General features: G+C 40.7%; 1 protein-coding gene across 4 annotated transcripts in view; it reads right to left on the reverse strand.

Annotated features, from left to right (window-relative positions):
* The window catches only part of cep85.L (centrosomal protein 85kDa L homeolog), a 32,746-nt gene extending 15,807 nt beyond the window's left edge, over window positions 1-16,939 (reverse strand). The window contains exons 1-5 of one of the 4 annotated variants that reach the window (XM_018246442.2): window positions 16,778-16,939; window positions 16,411-16,489; window positions 15,930-16,070; window positions 8,840-9,351; window positions 8,632-8,756 (exon numbers count right to left, since the gene is read on the reverse strand). In XM_018246442.2, the coding sequence (XP_018101931.1) occupies window positions 8,632-8,756; window positions 8,840-9,351; window positions 15,930-16,070; window positions 16,411-16,465 (833 nt within the window). In that variant the 5' untranslated portion in view covers window positions 16,466-16,489; window positions 16,778-16,939. Of the gene's footprint in view, window positions 1-8,631; window positions 8,757-8,839; window positions 9,352-11,176; window positions 13,103-15,761; window positions 15,852-15,929; window positions 16,071-16,410; window positions 16,490-16,630; window positions 16,755-16,777 lie in introns of those variants that run through there. The other 3 variants (XM_041581940.1, XM_018246445.2, XM_018246446.2) reach the window with 3 other exon arrangements.
* Window positions 16,940-22,048: the final 5,109 nt, after the last annotated feature.

Consider the following 22,048-nt stretch of genomic DNA (forward strand, 5'->3'; position numbering starts at 1 on the left):
TGGTAAGTTGTCACGATGCAATTAATTATCCATCGACTAATCGTAGATTTAGACGGAGCCTGACCCTTCCTTGGGCCTCTTGGAATCAAAAAGAGTCTGTCTGACTTGCGCCAACTCTTTGTTCGCTCCAAATAGTGAGAGATTGCTCGCACTAAATCTAGTGTATGCCATTGTTCTTCACGTTCTGTCTTTGGCTTGGGACAAAATGAGGGTAAGACCACCTCCAGATCCATGTGGAATTGAGAGATTACTTTCGGAGGAAATCCAAACGAAGGTCTCATCACAACTTTGTCTTGAAAGATTACTGTGTCCGGCTCCTTTGCCGGAAGGGCATGGATCTCCTTTACCCTACATGCTGAGGTGACTGCCACCAGGAACAGTACTTTTAAGGTTGCATGCCAATCTGAAGCTTTCTCTATTGGCTCGAATGGTGAACCCATCAAAACCTTCAGCACCACTGGCAACTCCCAAGGAGGGACACGCGGCTTAACATATGGACGAATCCTCTTCAATGCCGCAAAAAATCTTACAACCAAAGAGTCTTCAGCCCAGGTTTTACCATTCAAAGCTGACAAGGCTGAAATCTGGCTTCTTAACGTACTATTACTCAAGCCTTTCTCGTATCCAGAGAAAAGGAAATCCACGATGTGGCAGGACTCCGGATCTTTAGGCTCAAACCCTTTGGACTGAGCAAACTGCACGAATCGATCCCAAACTCGATAATATTGTGATGAGGTAGTCTTTCTGGACTTTAAAAGAAGGGTCACTAGGTCTCCTCTGACCCCCTTCTCATACAACCTCTGCCTCTCAATTTCCACACCGTCAAGGACAGGTGTGCCACCTCTTCGCAGAACACAGGACCCTGTGACAACAGGTCCCGTCTGACTGGCAGTCTCCATGGTTTCTCTATCGCCAACTGTCGCAACAATGGGAACCAAGGCCTTCTGGGTCAATGAGGGATTACCGCTATCACTATGGCACCCTCCTGATCTATCTTTTTCAGAACTCTCCGGATCATAGGAAATGGAGGAAAGACATAGGAGAACATCTTGCTCCAATCCTGCAACAGGGCATCCACCGCTGCGGCTGACGGGCAGGTTCTTCTGGAAAAGAATTTTTGACATTTCCAGTTCACATTTGTCGCCATCAAATCGACCTCTGGTATTCCAAATCTCTGAGTTATTTGGTGAAAAACCGCAGAGTTGAGACTCCACTCCCCAGGAGCTAGGACATTGCGGCTTAGATAATCTGCCTGCAAATTCTGAACCCCAGGCACATGAAAGGCTACTAGTCCTGCTAGATTTTGTTCTGCCCAGAACATAATTGGAGTCAACTCTTTTATTAAGCTGGGACTTCTGGTTCCCCCTTGCTTGTGATTGTAAGCCACTGCTGTGGCATTGTTGGAACGTATCTTCACCCACTTGTGAGATATTTCTTCCGGAAAGGCTCTTAGAGCTTGACCTATGGCTCTCAACTCCAGAATATTGGAAGAGACGGCACGCAGATCCCAGCTTCCCTGCACTGATCTGCCAGGCATGACTGCTCCCCAACCTGACTCCGATGCGTCTGTTGTAATTGTAACCCACTGGGGTTCGGACAGAGGCATGCCCCTGGTAAGATTCTGTCTTTCCATCCACCATCTTAAACTTGCTCGAACTTCCTCTGGCAAGTAAAGATCTCTTTAGATTTAGAGGGTTCAGCGAACCTGACTTGATCAGAAACTGTTGCAAAGGCCTGAGATGCCATCTCGCCCACTTCACCATCTGAATGGTTGATGTCATCACTCCTAGAAGTGACATACAGTCCTTCACTGTGACCTTTGTTTGTGCCGCAAATAAAGACATCCTTTCTTGAATCTGTTCTACCTTTTCCTGAGGAAGACTTACTCGGTCTCTGCCGATCTCTATTTGAGCCCCCAAGAATACCAAGTCCTGAGTTGGCACAAGACAACTTTTCTGCCAATTTATGACCCATCCGAAAGCTTGCAATGACTGTATCGCATTGTCTCTGTTTCTTGCGGCCTCTTCCTCTGACTCGGCCACCAACAGAATGTCGTCTAGATAATGGTATGCCGAAATTCCGACCTCTCTTAAGGCTGCTATATTGGTTATTAGCACCTTCAAAAACGTTCTTGGCGACGTTGACAGCCCGAAGGGAAGACAGGTGAACTGAACATGTTGGCCTCCCGTCATAAATCGAAGGAACTTCCTGTGCGGCTTGTAAATTGGTATATGGAAATAGGCGTCTTTTAGGTCTAACTTTATCAACCAAGACCCTGGACGAATCGTCATAATGATTGAGGCTAATGACTCCATCTTGAAATTTCGACATGAAATGAACCGATTGAGGGGCCTCAGATCCACAACTGGCCTGAAGGCTCCCGATGCTTTCCTCACCAAGAACAGCTTCGAATAGAATCCCAAGTGCTGCTGGGAGACCGGCACCATCTCCACCGCGCCAGACATCTTGAGCTGTTGAACATAATCTTGAAAAATAGCTTCCGCCCCTAAAACTTTCGGGGCCGTTGAACAACAAAAAATATTGTGTCTCGGCATCTTGGAAAACTCCAGTCGATACCCCTCCTGGATTATCTTCAAGACCCAGACATCTTGGATTTTTGAGACCCAGATCTGTTGAAAAAGGGCTTACCTCGCCCCCACCGCCACAGCCTGGGTCCGCCAAATCTCATTGTGACTTACTGGAACCTGCGAGAAAGGTCGAAGTCTTCTTATTGGACTGCCGTCCGTCTCCGCGAGAGTTTCTCCAATTCTGCTGTTTGCCATAGCTTCTACCTCGTCTGGAATATCTTCGGTCACGAAAAGTATTCCCAGTTGGGGACGATTGTCTAGACCTCTGCTGCTTAAACCTTCTTTCCTGGGAAAGAAATACGCTCTTCCCTCCAGATGCCTTTTTAATAATTGAATCTAATTTTTCACCAAACAGCATCTCTCCTTCGAAGGCCAACTGACACAGATTTAATTTAGATGCTGAATCTGCCAACCATGGCTTCAGCCATAAGGCACGCCTTGAAGCCACCGACAGTGCCATGGACCTCGCCGAAAGTTTTACCAAATCCAAAGAGGCATCTGCCATAAATTCCACAGCGAGCCTCAACTCCGAAAGCATTTCTTTCAAATTCGCCCTTCTCACATTAGATGAAATGGCCTCATCCAGGTTATCCAGCCACACCTTCATTGCCCTTGAGGTAGAAGTTATTGCCACTGCTGGCCTACAAGCTGCTCCAGCTGAAACATAAGATTTTTTAAGATTAAACTCTAATCTTTTCTCCATAGGATCCTTGAATGCAGCCGCATCATCGACTGGCAACGTAGTCTTCTTTGCCAACCTAACCACTGCTACATCAACCTTGGGTGGATTATCCCACAGCTTCGAGAAAGCATTTTCAATCGGATATCTCTTCGAGAATCTCCCCTGTATAACCACTTTCTTCTCCGTATTCTTCCACTCCGAGTGAATTAAATCTTTAATCGACTCATGTACCGGAAATGTTGGTGCTTTCTTCTTGAGAGATGGAAAGAATCTATCTGCTGAGGAACCTTCCGGAGCCTCTTCTGTTAATGTCAGCGCTTTTCTTACAGCCTTAATCAAACTGTCAACAGCTGCGACATCTAGAGTAGTTTCTTCCTCTGAAAAATTCTCCTTCCTCAGTTAAACTTTCCTCTGGATCATACAATTCCTGTTCTGAAACTTCAGATAACGAGTCATAGAGCGATTCCCTGACTCTCCTAGACCTCCTGCTAGCTACAGGTACAGACGTCGATGCTGAGGCTTCCTGCACTCCCTGTACCACAGCCTGCTTGATTAGCGATACTAAAGCATCGAGCTGAGGCATCACTGCGGCTTGTTGTTGTCCCGCAGGAGATTGTCCCTCTGTTGACTTCTTGGATCCAGAAGCATCTTTCTGAGTGTCACTGGAGGCAGGGAGACTAAAAGGCAAGATATAAATCATCAGCCATATACTACATATATCTCTCTCTTTTTTTTTTTTTTTTCAATCTTTGTTTCGCTTACCCAGAGCCTTTAGATTGCGCTCCTTTCCCAGAGCTAACCATTTCCATCTTGAAACACGTTTCCAGCGATGGCGACCGTCGCAGACGAAAACACGCCGGCGTTCCCTTAAGGCGCCTGAAAGTGACGCAATTACGCTCGCGTAAACACGCCCACATAAACACGCCGTGCGTTCTGCGTCCAAACGCGCTTCCGGATGTGTGCGTCATTTCCGGTCCTTGGAACGCATAGGCACCATTTTGGACTGCACACGCTCCGGAAAGTATGCTAGGCCCATTTCCCTGCATATTATACTGTTAGCTTCCAGCACCCACCCTGCTTCAAAGGGTACGGACTCTTGGACCCACATCGTCCTCTGGAAGCTCCTCTCCCATGGCGACCTCCGCAGAGAGCACAAGGGAGGCATCGAAGAGGGGGGAAAAGAGAGAGAAAAACCCCCCTCTTACGGAATACATCCCGGGTAAGCACTCCAACAATCCATATGACCGAAGGACAGGAAAAAAAGAGGGGGAGGGAAGAGGCTTTGTAGAGGAGGTTTTCTGTTCCTGTCCAATGACCAAAAGGGGAGGGGATAACCCATGTTGGTGAATTGCTGCCATGGTGACTTGGGAAATTGTGCAAAATGTCAGAAATGGCACAGCAAAATTTAGCTGATGATCACTATATATAACGACTCTTCTCCGTAGTGAATTAAATCTTTAATCGACTCATGTACCGGAAATGTCGGTGCTTTCTTCTTGAGAGATGGAAAGAATCTATCTGCTGAGGAACCTTTCGGAGCCTCTTCTGTTAATGTCAGCGCTTTTCTTACAGCCTTAATCAAACTGTCAACAGCTGCGACATCTAGAGTAGTTTCTTCCTCTGAAAAATTCTCCTTTCTCAGTTAAAGTACCTGGTATAATAAACGTTCAAGGGAACAAACATTTAAATCTGGTGAAAAAGTCCTACTTTTACTTCCCAGTCAGCAGAATAAACTAATGGCTCGTTGGCAGGGTCCCTTTCAGATTTTGAGACAAGTGGGTCCTGTAGATTATGAAATTCAGATTCCAGGTAGAAGGAACAAAAAGATTTATGTAAATCTCTTAAGAAAGTGGAAGGAGAGGAAAGAAAATACTTCTTTGATGGTGTTGAAGGAATGTTCACCTGATATGGCTGAAGAAGCATATCAGAGACTGGACAGAGAAAGTTCTGAAGCCTGTAAGATTAATATATCTTCTGTGCTAACTTTAGATCAACAAACAGAACTGGGCAAGTTATTAGACAAGTACAATTGTATTTTTGTGACAACACCAGGTAGAACTAATCTTATTGAGCATGTCATTGATACAGGTGATGCAAAACCTATTCGTCAGCAACCCTATAGGATGCCTGAAAAATACAAAAAAATTATAAAGCAAGAAGTAATGCAGATGTTAGAGTTTGGTGCTATTGAACCGTCTGTAAGTAATTGGTGTTCACCAGTAGTACTGGTTCCAAAAAAAGATAGTTCTATTCGTTTTTGTGTTGATTTCAGGAAAATCACTCATATCAAAATTTGACTCATACCCAATGCCACGCATTGATGAGTTAATTGACCAGCTAGGTGGAGCTAAATTTATCTCTACCATTGACCTGTCAAAGGGTTATTGGCAAATACCCTTAGATCCAGAGTCACAAGAGAAAACAGCATTTGCAACTAGCCAGGGACTCTTTCAGTTTGTAACCATGCCATTTGGTCTCCATGGGGCGCCTGCTACTTTTCAGCGCCTTATGGACCCCATCCTAAGAGGGCATGATTCATAATATTCTGCTTATTTAGATGATGTGGTGATATTTAGCCCAGATTGGCAAAGTCATCTGCGACATCTAGATACTGTTGTGTCTCTTATAAAATCTGCTGGTCTTACAATTAACCCGAAAAAGTGTGCTCTAGGTTTTACAGAAACTAGATATTTAGGTTATATTCTAGGAAATGGCAAGGTAAAAGCTGACAAAACCAAAATTAAAGCCATTGCTGAGATTCTTCAACCAAAAACAAAGAAAGAGGTACGTTCTTTCCTAGGTTTGGTTGGTTATTATCGGAGATTCGTGCCAAATTTCTCTGAAATTGCTGCTCCATTGACTGATCTCACTAAAAAGAATTGCAAAGACCAAGTTATATGGAATCCACAATGTGAAGTAGCTTTTCAGAAGCTAAAGACATGTTATGTACTGAACCAGTTCTTAAGAGTCCTAATTTTGATTACAGATTTATAGTACAAACTGATGCATCTGAGAAAGGTTTAGGTGCTGTACTGAGTCAAGAAATTGATGGAGAGGAGCACCCTGTGCTCTACATAAGCTGAAAACTATTCCCTAGAGAAACTAGGTAGTGTCATTGAAAAAGAGTTTTTAGCAATAAAGTGGGCACTAGAGTCATTAAGATGTTACCTACTAGGTCAAGAGTTTTCCTTAGTGACTGATCACCACCCACTTATATGGATTAACAGAATGAAAGATAAAAATGCAAGAGTTACAAGATGGTACCTTGCAATCCAACCATTTAGATTTACAGTTCACCACCGGCGGGGTAGTCAACATCACAATGCTGACTATTTATCTAGATATGGTGTAGGAACTGAAAAGGAAGAATAATTCTGTCTTTGAGGAAACTCACGGTCATGTGAGTACTGATAAGGTTTTTTGGATTATTTCTGAAGAAGGTACCCTTCTTCTTAAGGAGGGGGATATGTGAAGGGGTGAATTTCGTTTTTTTTTTATTGTTTGTTAATGCTAATTTGTTTTGCTGGCCAGTAATCTGTGTAAATAGCTATGTGTATAATTTATGTAAATACTTTGGGTGTTATTTAGCTTTGGTTAACATACTGAGGCCTACTTTGTTTGAAGCATGTGACTCAGCTATGTTCAGAGTATATGTAAATGGTGCTAAAACAATTGTATATTGAAAGCTGTTTTTGCTGTATGTTAATACACAAGTGTGCATGGAAAGCTTTACTTTTATATATAATAGTGAAATTTATTGTACAAAGCACTTACCTACAGCTCTCAGAGAAGCCACTTCCTAAAGGGGTGGGCAGCCTCGCCTAATGAATATTTATAGGGTAGATGCTGATCACATGGTGTCAGCATAGAGCAGTCTGGAAGCTATAAAAGCTGCAGACTGAAATCATTGGGGGTGTTAAGCCTTTGGGAGAGGTTGTTCTGGAGCTTAGGAATATGTGTGCTTGCAGGGTTACTGCTGACCTCCTGCTGGTGAAAAGTGCATACTGCAGCTTTGCACATTGTTTTCTTCATTTGCATGAAAAATAAAGCACAAACTTTCCACTGAAGATCTGCCTGGCTACTGTACTTACATGCGCCCAGTGACACTTATCTTAAATTGTAACAAAAGTATCTAAGTGCACCTGCCATATATTCTGGCAGGTGCACTTAACTTAATTGGTTCTAGCCAATTAAGTTAGAAACTTTGTATCCTTTTCTGGTTGTTCATTGCAGGAGATCAAAGAGAAAGTAATAATCCGGGACTGCGGGTTGAGCAGTCAAAATACAGACTGTCCAGCAAAAAACTGGTAAGTTGGGAGGTAGGCGTATGTTCATGAGCAGAGAAGGAGTGTACTTCCCCAGTCTAACCTACACCCAAACATAACCCGAAATGGTTGCCAAATTTCAATGCGAACTTGCCCAACACTGAGATCACTTCAACTTGCAGTGTGAGAGCTATATTGATTTGCTCAACTGTCAAGCATAAACCATACCGCTCAATACTGCAATATATGTGCAGTGTTGGCAAATCTGGGGGAAACCTGTGACGGACATTTTTTTTCCACAAGATGCAATTAGTGAATTCTCCTCAAACTTAAAAGTGTAAATTTGGTTTGATTCTGTTCAGGATTTACATTTTTTTGGTTTAGGATTTAGTATTCATCCAGTTCCAAATATTATGGATTATGCATCCCTGCCATAAATACTGTGACATTTCTTTAGAAACTCACTTTGGGATATGTTACATTTCATTATATTAAAGATATATCTTTATATTTAAAAAATGCATAGCTCATTCATAATAATTTCTTTAGATTCTTGGGAAAAAATATGGAATTGCAATGTTGCACGAAATGCCTTGCTGCTTTTCAAGTCCTGACTTTAAGGGGGTTATTAAAATCCAAATGTTAAAATCTAGAAAAATTTGGGTTTTTTTCACTAGAAAACTCAAATTTTCCACCACCTCACACCTTTCGAGGTCCCAATGGGAGAGGCACCTATTTAAAGTTGAAGTTTTTGTGTTCTGCACTGGTTTAGCCTGAAAATCCAACTTTTTCTGGGTTTTCGCACTATTTTTGTGGAGTTTTGATGCAATCTGATTAAATAGAGTTTTTTTTATTAATGAATAAGCAAAGATCGGGAATGAGAGTTTGGCTTTGGCTTTTTTTTTTTTTTTAAATAAAATAGGAGGAGATATTCAGATTTTAGTAAATAACCCCCTAAGTCTCTAGTCTCTTTACAGCAAACAAGTAAGTCACCAACATCTTTGTGAACTATACATTTTATTCTTGTTGTCAGTACTTTTTATTGTAATTACAGATTTCATACAAATAATATAGATATTATATGCCATTTACTTACCTCTCAAACAGCATTTCCTTTTCCTGCAGGACACCCTCTCTTGTCTTAAGGATTCTTTCCCACTGGCCAGGATCAGATTGCAGCCCTGAACCATAAACAGCTGTTGGGGGACAGGGTCTCATCAGCTGGGGGACACAAAAGAACGGCTATTAGGATATTTATTCTGCCCAAAGAGGTCTCTGCTTCATGGAATTATTTGTACAATTACCTGCAGCTGTTCCATTCTCAATCTCATGTTCTCAGCATTTTGCTGCTGTCTCCAAGCACTTATTTCAGCACCTGGTTGTAGACTGTACTGCTCAGGCTTCCACCCATGACTGTTTTGATATGGGGCATATTGTTCTGTCTTGCATGTAAATTCCCCTTTTCCAGATGCCCGTATTTCAGGGAGAGCACCATATGGTTCAGTATCTGTATTGACTATGCCTGTGGAAGCACCTGGATGGTGGTCTGTGCAAAAGGTATTCAGTATGCCAGACTGGTTGAGTGTTGGTTCTATAGTGGGTGTTTCAAATTTCCTAGTATCTTCTGCTGTAGCATGTTCTGGAGGAGCTACACTTGAGTAGGCATGCAATGCGGAGTCTTTAGGATGGGCTCCAAAGCATTCATTTGTGTTACTTGAAGGAGGGCCAAGGGTAGAAGGCATGACATGAGCTGTAGGGATAGTGATTTGCCTCCTGATTGGCTGGAATGTCATGTTTCCACTTGCATTACAAAAGTCTAAAAAAAAAATGTAACTGTGGCAATGAAAAATACAGGCACTTTTGCACTGTTTTTTGACTTTTGTCACTTCTTACAACAGGGACGTCTAAATGTCACAACCCACCACATACAATGCATTGTATCAATGGCTACCATGTCAAAACAAAATGTTTCTCCATCCCTGAATGCTGACCACTGTCTTTCTGCATCACTGTAAGTAATTCAGGCTGGATACTAAGAATCACAAACCATTTACATATCTTCTATGTGGCTCCGTTGTTTGCTAGGATGCAAGAAAGAGTAGAAAAACTGGGTGGAGGGAAAAACAAGTTGAGCTATAGCCTATACATGACCACAAACCACCATGACTGTGACAATGCAATAAATTATACAGTTGTTGAGGTTCTGTATAATGCCTTAACTTTGCAGACAGATATCATATGGAGGCATCTGACCCATGCATGGTTTCCAGGTCTATTGCCAGTTTATAATTTCTCATTCACTGCCCCTCACTACCCCTTGGGGAAGGGGGGTGGCAAATTGTGTTTTCCAGCATGTTCTAACAACTATCCAACGAAATCACTCCTAATAAGAAAGGCAGGTAAGATGGAACAAACACTAGATCAGTAGAAATAAGTCAAATCAACTGTACTTGCTGTGTTTTTTTCCATTGAAGACTTTTCACCAGTCATCCAACTGGCTTTCTCAAGTTATTCTGAATTGAGATAGCCAGTTGGATAACTGGTGAAAAGTCTTCAATGGAAAAAAAACACAGCAAGTACAGTTGATTTGACTTATTTCTATTAAGAACATGCTGGAAAATACAATTTGCCACCCCCCTTCCCCAAGGGGTAGTGAGGGGCAGTGAATGAGAAATTATAAACTGCCAATAGACATGGAAGAAACCATGCATGGGTCAGATGCCTCCATGTGATATCTGTCTGCAAAGTTAAGGCATTATACAGAACCTCAACAACTGTATAATTTATTGCAGTCACAGTCATGGTGGTTTGTGTTCATGTATAGGCTATAGCTCAACTTAGAAGTTGATCTTTCCCACTTGTTTTTCCCTCCACCCACAGATATACCATGACCTGGATGAATGAGAATCTTCACAAACATAGAGCAAACACTATATTTGTTACAAAACAAATCATGAGAAATCATTGTTGTGAAATAAAGTAATTTAAAACACTGGCATTCGTTTTGTGCTTAGCGATCCCACTTTCATTTTTTTCTGGCAAAATAAAAAAAATGGAGGTGGAGTGTTAAAATAAACAATAAAAATACAGATCTTTCAGAAGCCAAATTAATGACAGATTCATTACCAAGCAACACAAATAGGTTGATGACCCCATTTAGAGGGTTTTTTGAACATTCATGAACAAATGAAATGCCATATAGTTTTAGGTATGATGGGTCATGTGTTTAAACTGCCCAGATTGACAGACATTATTTGCCAACAAGTCTTTTTCAGGCTATCACCATCCATCTTTTCTCCCATTCCCTTAACATTTTTTGTTTAATATTCACCTGCTTGCGGTTGACTGCCCGTCTTATCACGCCACAACATTCAACACCCAAAGCCATCCTAGCAAGTACATGCATGGTAGATTGGCAGGGTGGCTTTAGGAGGCAATAAAACAATACTTCAAAAAACATGAAGCTACATGCAAAGTTAGAAACTAGTAAAGTCAAATAAAATCATACATTATAAAATATGGTCTAGTGTCTCATGTGGTAAAGAATGTAGCCGACCTTATTTCTTGGAAGGTGAATAGTCAATTATATAATTTAGTCTACGGAGACTACATTTTTCATACCTGCAATAATCAGTGCTTACCTCTTTAACACATTCATCTGAGGGTATGAAGCACTTATGCAGGTCAGTTTTCCGCAGAGATCAACCTTGCCTTCTCTAATAACTCAACAGGGATTGGCCTTGTGCCTCTGTTCATGTTTCAAATCAAGGCGTTGCTATGGGAGTAGGAAAAACCAGGACATCTGTCCCAGGCACACAGCCCAAATTTGATATACCAAGAGGTAGTATGTCATTTACAACCCCAGGAACACTAAATACAGATGAGCTTCGCCTACAGTATAAGATTGCAAGGGGGATAGCAGTGAGAAAAATGCTTTAATGTAGCACTAAAAATACAAGTTAATATTTCAGTCAGCAACTGCTAACCAAGCCTGTAAAAAAAATTATGGACTTCTGCAAAGTCTCCTGTAAATTATATGAATACTTGTGTAACATACTATATAATATTGCTTTCATTTGTATACCTAACAAAATTCCTTTATTTCCGTTACTTACAAGCAGCAATATTAAAAATAAAGTGTTTAATATTTGTTTTCAGAGACTATTTTGCAGTAACAATTCTTGGTGTAGCAGCCTGTGAATCTGGTGTTTTTTTAACCCTATCATTTATTTTGACTGTTACTATTCACAATAGTGAACAATTAAATCAGTACATTGTAAGCTTTTGTAAGCAGGGTCCACATGCATTCATTAATATGAAGACTCGGCTCCACATCCAGCTTCCTCAAGTCTCCTTCAAAAATTATACTTAAATTCATACAGGAGTTTTAGGTGTGCCGATTTAAATTTGCAATGTCAGGGAATCAGAGATTTTTTTGTAAAGAGCTTCAGACAGGGTTTTTGTGTAGGTTTACTTCTGGAGGCAGGGGTGAAAGAAATGGACTCTTGGTCCCTACTTCTGGCTATATAAGACATCTCATCCTCTAATCCCCAGTTCAGTTGTGAAGCTCTGTGAGGTGGAGGATGGAATAGTAGGAGGAACAAGAGAAATAGTAATAGCAAGGGAAAGATTAATAGTGTTCATAAAGCACAGCAATCCAAAGAACATTCTGGCAAAATAGCTGGTGTAATACACATCACCTGTACTGTATAACTTAATAAACATGTTTGGTGAGGCCCAAGTGGCTACTCTAAAGATCTGTTCTGATGTTGTCAAATTCAAAATGAGGTACTCTAAGCTCTGATAGAGTGGGTTTAGAAAGGTGGTGGAGCTCGTCACAGTTTATAGACTTGGTTAACTATTGCTAAATGGCACTAGCCAAGCTGGTAGATTGTGCTGGTATGATGATACCAGCCTTATGATACAATCTGGTGGCTAGTTGTGTGTTCTAATTTTGCATGTCAGAAGGGTTAAACAATCTTGTTTTTCGCTTGGATTATTTGTTAAACCCAGCTGTCTAAGACACGTATTTACCAATTATGGAGGGCAAGTGAAGCTGAATTTGTATTTCGGATATTTGATTTCTTTGGCTGCCTGTGTTGCTTCCAACTCTGTTCTTTTTGGTTCCCTAGTCAAAGCTTGCCTTCTATATCCAGATGTGCAAAAAGAGGGAACATTTCTATTACATACCAAACCATAACCTAACAGAGTATTGATTACTCTTCTCTTTCTAGAAGGGAGGAACATGCCTTTTCTGCTCCCCTGTTATTATTTGACCGAAGTCTGAACCAAAAATAGATTCCAAAAAATCCTAAAAATTTCAGTCCTAGCAGCCTGTTTTTTGATGCCATATCCCCCCCAACCTTTTGCGCAGCTATAGCACACAACAAGCCACCACAGAATAGACTGAGGTTTTAGCAACTAGTTGAACAAAGTATTTGGCTACATTGGTTAAAAATAATGCAGTGTTGCCCTGCACTGATATAACTGCTATATTTCTTCAGAAACACTAATATAGTTTATATAAATAAGCTGCTGTGTAGCAATGTGGGCAGCCATTCAAAGGAGAAATTGTGCAGGTTACACAGCAGATAAACTCTGTAGAACATAATGGTGTTATTAGTTATGTACTATTTAACCTGTGCCATACAGCCTTTTTTCAATTTCCGCCATTGCTACACAAGCTACTTTTTTATATGAACTACAGTAGTGTTAGCAGTGCAGGGCAACATTGCATGATATTTTCATTACTTTAAATCACTTTCATATTTGTTGTTACTGTTCCTTTAAAGGGATACTGTCATGGGAAAAAAAAAAATTTTCAAAATGAATCAAGTTAATAGTCCTGTTCCAGCAGAATTCTGCATTGAAATCCATTTCTCAAAAGAGAAAACAGATTTTTTTTATATTCAATTTTGAAATCTGACATGGGGCTAGACATATTGTCAATTTCCCAGCTGCCCCTGGTCATGTGACTTGTGCCTGCACTTTAGGAGAGAAATGCTTTCTGGCAGGCTGCTGTTTTTCCTTCTCAATGTAACTGAATGTGTCTCAGTGGGACATGGGTTTTTACTATTGAGTGCTGTTCTTAGATCTACCAGGCAGCGGTTATCTGGTTACCTTCCCATTGTTCTTTTGTTTGGCTGCTGGGGGGAAAGGGAGGGGGCGATATCACTCCAACTTGCAGTACAGCAGTAAAGAGTGATTGAAGTTTATCAGCGCACAGGTCACGACTGGGGGCAGCTAGGAAATTGATAATATGTCTAGCCCCATGTCAGATTTGAAAATTGAATATAAAAAAAATCTGTTTGCTATTTTGAGAAATGGATTTCAGTGCAGAATTCTGATGGAGCAGCACTATTAACTGATTCATTTTTTTCCCATGACAGTATCCCTTTAAGTATTTCAATTTCAGCTGATTTGTGTTGAACTGAGCTTGTGGAGGCTGCATGCTCTCTCTTGGGCCATTAGGCTGATCCAGCAGCTGGTCCTAACTTTTCTGTTGCAGGACTACTCATTAAAGCAGTTTCTTCATATCATATTCTGGAAAGCCAGGCTATGACAGAGTTCACCTTAGGTGGTTTGTGTCTGAGGGTGTATCTAAGAATTGTTGGCCAGAAAGCTGCAGTTCTCTAACCTGGCTGATAAAAGTCTGAAAGTGGTTCTTTTGGTTTTATGATATTTGTTTTGCTGAGGAAATTGAGTGGTTGGAATGTGGTTTGAAGTCACTCCAGAATATGTCCTAGATGTGAAGGGAATTGAGAAGTAGAGGGTTAGTTCCATGGAATGGAAGTTGCAGACTCTGGCAGTTAAAGAGGAAACGGTAGTGCCCAGTACCTGCTGTGGTTTTTCAATTCTAGAGCTAGATAGTTTGCATCTGTACCCCCTCTAGTGTGGCTTGCGTGTGAGGTGATAAAATAGGTGCTGTTTGGGATGAAGGAGAAGGTGCAAAACACAAGACCCTCTACCCAAAAAGCATGAATAATGATTTGTACGCAAATCTTTTATAGATGTGAACACAAAGCTGAGGTTTTCCATGTTTGCATGCAGCTGAAAATAAGAACAGGTCGTTGTGATAAACTGCCTAGCATGAAAACCACTGCAAGGTGTTTAACAACTAATGCTTTTAAAGATATGTTATGTTTTGGGTAGCAGAGGATGAGTAGAGTATAACAGTGCTTTATTAGCAGAGACTCATGCAGCCATTAAACAGTAACTTTCACTTTTAAGCTGTCAGGAACTATGCACAGTATAAGTCTGGGCACATTGACATCAACAGGCCATTTGTATAAACACCACATATTCCCCCTATAGAAGGAAGCATTTGGACAACTATAATCTCACTGTAAACATGCTATTGTAATAAGGGTCTTGCATGTGGCTTCAGCTTACACGGTAAGGCTACATTTCATGCTCATGAAATGGCACTATTAAAATGTATTATTTTAATAAACAAATTAAAGGGCACCAATCATAACTAAAATCATTAGTAAAGACACTATGTGAAAGTTCAAGAAATCCGATTTTTAAAACAGTTAGAATTGTTTGTATAATGTAAATCATCAACTCACTATACCTTCTGCAAAATCTCCGCTATCTCCACTGTGGTTCTAGCTGAGGCAGGCATCTTGGATTTTACGGTCTCCTCCTATCTAGATCTTCACAGTTCTGAAATCTCGCACATGCTCAGTTGAAATTCCTTGGTTGCTTAGCAACCCTTCTAAGTTATTTTCAAATCAGCCAAACTTCTTTGTTAGCTGCTGTTCAGTAGTGCTGCCATCTGTCTGGAAGTTAGTGTGTGCCCTTAATTTGCATATTAACATCACCAGCACGGGACAAGATAGGGAAATCTCGTGATATTTCTAGAGAAGGAGTTTACAAAAACTAGGCATTCTGGGCAGAATACTCAGGGCAGTGCTACAATCAGAGCACGTTTGCAAAAATGTTATAGTCACTGTATGGACTCCCTCAGTGAAATAACCCATTTGACAAAGTAAGATTTTTTTAAAACCTGCAGTTTTTTTAAAAAATATATATGTAGTTTGATTAACATGTTTAGGTTGTACTGGTCAGATTGTTAATATGGCTTTGATTTTGGCTGTGATAGGTGCCCTTTAAGATGCTTCATACCAGTATCCTTATTCATATTGCTACTCCTGTACAAAGCCATTGTCATACAGTTCTCCACCCAAGAACATAGTAAAGTGTGCAAATTACAAATATTACCGAGCACTCCATAAAACATCTGAATGCGTCTGTCGAAGGATGTCCAGTCGTGTCCACTAGCAAGTAACTAAATAAGGGCAGATGCATCACCTGGAAATCCAATTGTGCATCACTGTTATGCAAATGACATTATGAATACTTTGCAAAAATCCGTTTCTTGGAACTCACCTTCCATGCCTTCAGGGCAGGAGGTCCCAGACTGTGGGCCACCACCTTTAATGATTCCATATCCAGAAGGAAATCTGCTAACGGCTTTATTAGATACTAAAGGGGTTTGCCACTCAACACTTTTTTGAGAAGGTCCAGATTCTGAAATTAAAAAAAAAGTAGGTAAATTAGTTTCTTATGCAGCTTTCAGTAGACTCACTATTTTACAAGTTGTCATCTGTACCAGCTTAAATTTACTTTTACCAATAATTCTAAAACTATTATAAAATAATTATTATGTATTGACGTCTGTGCTGGACTCTTATGCCCATGAGAACCAACCCGTAACTGCGAAGGTCTGTAGATTTTCATGGTATACTTGGATTGAGCTAAGATTATGCCACAATAACAACATACAGTTACTATTAGCAACTAATCATCACATTTCGATATCTTACTATGGAAACGAAATCTAGCACTCGTGTTCATAAATGAGCCTTACCTGCCCTGCCTGTTCGCTGGTATCCTGCATCCTGAAATCTTTCCATTGTTTCCATAGCATCAACAGGAAAAAGACGTTTCTAAGAAAAAACAAATACAGACGCTATGGAACAAGACAGTAAACTATAATAAACAGAACTGTCCAAACTCATGTTTTGGTTTCTCTTTATTGTATGGTATCAATTGCCCAACCCTCTGAAGTGTATAGTACAACTTGGCACCTTATACAAACTATGATTGTGTCGGGTCTTGCGACTCCAGTCCAAGGTTTCTTAAAGGAGAAATAAAGGTTTAAATAACGTGCGGACCCTAAAAATCAACTTGTCCACCCAATAACAGTTGCTCATGTTAATAAATCGCTTTCCTACCGCCTTAGTGTCCCGCAAACACCTATTTTCACAACACTGTCCGGCGCCCGCAGTCTCAGACAGCAGTTTAAGTATCCCGCTCCTCTGACCCTGACGACCCGCTCAGTATCAGAGCTTCGTCACAAGCTCGCGAGATGAGACTTTGACCCTTTGACTACACGAGTATTTAGGCGCAGTGCTCGGAAGGGACCTCCTTGACGTCACGGTCATGTGGTCATACCATGTGACCGCTCCATTGCGCATTACCGATTTTTGAGTGGTACATTCATAGAGGCAGAAGCGCTAATGGATTCTACTGGCAGGCAGCGCACATTTCACAGGACCTGCAACTTTTAATTTAACTTGGCTGGCAACTTGTAATGTAGGTTTAGTACAGGCTGCAACCTCTACTCTAGATTTTAGGGCAGTTACTGTGTCACTGGATATTTATATGGAGTGAAGGGATCACGGTGCCTCTGATTTTCTGGGGGGGGGGTATTACTGTGCCTCTGATTTGCTATGGGGGTATCACTGTGCCTCTGATTTGCTATGGGGGGTATCACTGTGCCTCTGAATTGCTATGGGGGGTATCACTGTGCCTCTGAATTGCTATGGGGGGTATCACTGTGCCTCTGAATTGCTATGGGGGGTATCACTGTGCCTCTGAATTGCTATGGGGGGTATCACTGTGCCTCTGATTTTCTGTTGGCTATGGGAGGTATCACTGTGCTTCTGATTTGCTATGGGGAGTATCACTGTGCCTCTGATTTGCTATGGGGAGTATCACTGTGCCTCTGAATTGCTATGGGGGGGTATCACTGTGCCTCTGATTTTCTGTTGGCTATGGGAGGTATCACTGTGCCTCTGATTTGCTATGGGGGGGTATCACCGTGCCTCTGTTTTTCTGTGGGCTATGGGGGGTAACACTGTGTCTCTGATTTGCTATGGGGGGTATCACTGTGCCTCTGATTTGCTATGGGGTTATCACTGTGCCTCTGATTTGCTATGGGGTTATCACTGTGCCTCTGATTTGCTATGGGGGGTATCATCGTGCCTCTGTTTTTCTGTTGGCTATGGGGGGGTATCACTGTACTAGGCAAACAGAATCACTGGCACACGTGGCAATTCAGGTGCCGGGTTACCCCGTGCTCTTTATTGTGCGGACGTGCAATGTTTCGGGGTGACAACCCCTTTATCAAGCATACTAAAAAAGACCAAAATGCAAGTATATAACATGTGATCAATTAACATGTTTAGCATAATTAATAAAGTGACCAGCCCCTGTAAGGGTTCATACAAAATAGTAAAACATTCATAAAATACTTGTGAGAGTGTCCAAGCAGATGACATTGTAGTGAAAAGTAAAAGGTTTTGTATATGCAACAAATGTATCAAAGTGTCCATATTGTGAAAAAATGTGTCGCTTGTTCCACAGTTACAACATTGTTGCATCTATAAAAAGATAAAAGATGTACTGATAACAAGCTCCTTGTGCTAAAATTTCCTGTGACAATGTGTTACAAAACAGTACAAATTACAGAATATACATGATTAAAAGATGGTTAAAAAAACATTAAGCTACGCTCTAACCCTGCTAATAAGGGAAATTTAATTACCTGTCCCTGGGGTATACAAGATTGTTCTTATCTGAAAAAAATTTTTAAAGGAGCATTAATCATTCTGATCCAATTTTCAACACGAATTAACATCTCATAGGACAGCTGAAAGGAATACCATGATGAGTTATAAATAACAGGATAAATTATACTCTTCATTGAGACCCCTAGGGCTTCTGGACTGAAGCAGCCATATCCAAAAGCATTCTCTTTGGAGCAGTCTACATTTCTTTTCTTGCCCTTGCTGAACGGTGACCTTCTCTAGAATTTGCCATCTCAACTGTGCTATCTGATGGCCCTGCTCGAAAAAATGCTTTGCTAATAAAGTTTCCTTTTTCATTGTTTTGGTTGTATCTTGTTCCTTATTTTTACTTCCTTGAGGTATGGGTACCAATGGTTTGTAATTTCTGATCGTGCTTTTATGCTCATTGAGCCTAACTTTTATAGATCTTGATGTTTGCCCAATATATGCCAATCCACATGGGCATTTCAAGCAATAAACTACTTCACTGCTATCACAAGTGAAGCAGCCTTTTATTGTGTGTTTCGATCCTTTCTGTGGATGTGTGACATGGTTACCCTGTATAATACTATTACAATTCCCGCAATTTCTACAAGGGAATGTCCCATGTAGCTGTGTTTTTTCAGGAAAATTACCTTTTAGATTTCCTTTCTTATCTGGTTTTATGTAGTCTCCAATACTTTTCCCGCGTCTGTAGGAGAACAAGGGAGGCTGTCGGAATAAATGACCATGTTTAGGGTCAGAACTTAGTATCCCCCAATATTTTAGAATAATCCTTCGGTGTGCTTTTGAATTTTTATCATATGAGGATACATACGGTATTCTCTGTGATTTATTAACAATTGGGGCTTTTCTGGTGAGTAACTGTTCTCTAGACAATCCTTTAACCTCTTCCTTGCATAAATCCAAATGTGCTTTATCATAACCTTTTTCCAGAAATTTACCAATCATTTTTTCTGATTCACATTCGTATAGATCATCATTCGAAGTAATTCTTTTAACCCTTAAAAATTGACCTTTGGGCAAACCTCGAATCAGACCAGGTGGATGAAAAGATGTGGATTTAAGTATTAACTATTTTCAATTTAAAAAAGATTTTTACATTCAGATGCAAGGCTGTGCCATGGGTGCCAACATGGCACCTGCCTATGCAAATATATTCATGGACAACTTCGAACAGACCTATATCTTTGCCAATGAATATTTTTCTCAACACATTAAAGCATATATGCGTTATGTGGATGACACGTTTTTTTTGTGGACTGGAACAAAGGAATCTTTGGGTGACTTTTTAATATATCTCAATGAAGTACATCCTACCATTAAATTTACCATGGAAATGAATAATTCGGAAATCCATTTTTTGGATGTAAATGTAACATACTCTGATGGAAAATTGGTTACCACTGTCTATACAAAACCCACTGATCGCAATAACTTACTTAAATCCACATCTTTTCATCCACCTGGTCTGATTCGAGGTTTGCCCAAAAGTCAATTTTTAAGGGTTAAAAGAATTACTTCGAATGATGATCTATACGAATGTGAATCAGAAAAAATGATTGGTAAATTTCTGGAAAAAGGTTATGATAAAGCACATTTGGATTTATGCAAGGAAGAGGTTAAAGGATTGTCTAGAGAACAGTTACTCACCAGAAAAGCCCCAATTGTTAATAAATCACAGAGAATACCGTATGTATCCTCATATGATAAAAATTCAAAAGCACACCGAAGGATTATTCTAAAATATTGGGGGATACTAAGTTCTGACCCTAAACATGGTCATTTATTCCGACAGCCTCCCTTGTTCTCCTACAGACGCGGGAAAAGTATTGGAGACTACATAAAACCAGATAAGAAAGGAAATCTAAAAGGTAATTTTCCTGAAAAAACACAGCTACATGGGACATTCCCTTGTAGAAATTGCGGGAATTGTAATAGTATTATACAGGGTAACCATGTCACACATCCACAGAAAGGATCGAAACACACAATAAAAGGCTGCTTCACTTGTGATAGCAGTGAAGTAGTTTATTGCTTGAAATGCCCATGTGGATTGGCATATATTGGGCAAACATCAAGATCTATAAAAGTTAGGCTCAATGAGCATAAAAGCACGATCAGAAATTACAAACCATTGGTACCCATACCTCAAGGAAGTAAAAATAAGGAACAAGATACAACCAAAACAATGAAAAAGGAAACTTTATTAGCAAAGCATTTTTTCGAGCAGGGCCATCAGATAGCGCAGTTGAGATGGCAAATTCTAGAGAAGGTCACCGTTCAGCAAGGGCAAGAAAAGAAATGTAGACTGCTCCAAAGAGAATGCTTTTGGATATGGCTGCTTCAGTCCAGAAGCCCTAGGGGTCTCAATGAAGAGTATAATTTATCCTGTTATTTATAACTCATCATGGTATTCCTTTCAGCTGTCCTATGAGATATTAATTCGTGTTGAAAATTGGATCAGAATGATTAATGCTCCTTTAAAAAATTTTTTCAGATAAGAACAATCTTGTATACCCCAGGGACAGGTAATTAAATTTCCCTTATTAGCAGGGTTAGAGCGTAGCTTAATGTTTTTTTAACCATCTTTTAATCATGTATATTCTGTAATTTGTACTGTTTTGTAACACATTGTCACAGGAAATTTTAGCACAAGGAGCTTGTTATCAGTACATCTTTTATCTTTTTATAGATGCAACAATGTTGTAACTGTGGAACAAGCGACACATTTTTTCACAATATGGACACTTTGATACATTTGTTGCATATACGAAACCTTTTACTCTTCACTACAATGTCATCTGCTTGGACACTCTCACAAGTATTTTATGAATGTTTTACTATTTTGTATGAACCCTTACAGGGGCTGGTCACTTTATTAATTATGCTAAACATGTTAATTGATCACATGTTATATACTTGCATTTTGGTCTTTTTTAGTATGCTTGATAAAGGGGTTGTCACCCCGAAACGTTGCACGTCCGCACAATAAAGAGCACGGGGTAACCCGGCACCTGAATTGCCACGTGTGCCAGTGATTCTGTTTGCCTAGTACGTATTCCTGGGGGTTGCCGTGCCCTCTACACTGTGCACCGGGCTCAAACTATCAAACTGTGAGGAGAGTGTGCGCTGCTTCATCCAAGTTCCTGGGGGTATCACTGTGCCTCTGATTTGCTATGGGGTATCACTGTGCCTCTGATTTGCTATGGGGGTATCACTGTGCCTTTGATTTTTTATGGGGGATCACTGTGCCTCTTAATTTCTGTGAGGTTGGGGGGGGGGTCACTGTGCCTCTGTATTTCTTTGGAGTTGGGGGGGTCACTGTTCCTCTGAATTTCTGTGGAGTTGGGGGGGGGGTCACTGTGCCTCTGAATTTCTGTGGAGTTGGGGGGGTCACTGTGCCTCTGAATTTCTGTGGGGTTGGGGGGATCACTGTGCTTCTGGATTTCTGTGGAGTAAGGGGGGGTCACTGTGCCTCTTAAAAAAAAATGAAGCACCTCATGGTGTAGTACAGGGGTCCCCAAATGCTCCCAACAGTAGAAAATGTGTATATTTGCTGGCAGCACTGCATAACATTCAAATCTTGGGTCTGTATCTCCCAAGCAGCACTAAGATTAAAGGCATCTTCAAAGCCAATTTTAGGGGAAAAAT

This window comes from Xenopus laevis, chromosome 2L (assembly GCF_017654675.1).
Source record: "Xenopus laevis strain J_2021 chromosome 2L, Xenopus_laevis_v10.1, whole genome shotgun sequence".
Taxonomy (NCBI): Eukaryota; Metazoa; Chordata; class Amphibia; order Anura; family Pipidae; genus Xenopus; species Xenopus laevis.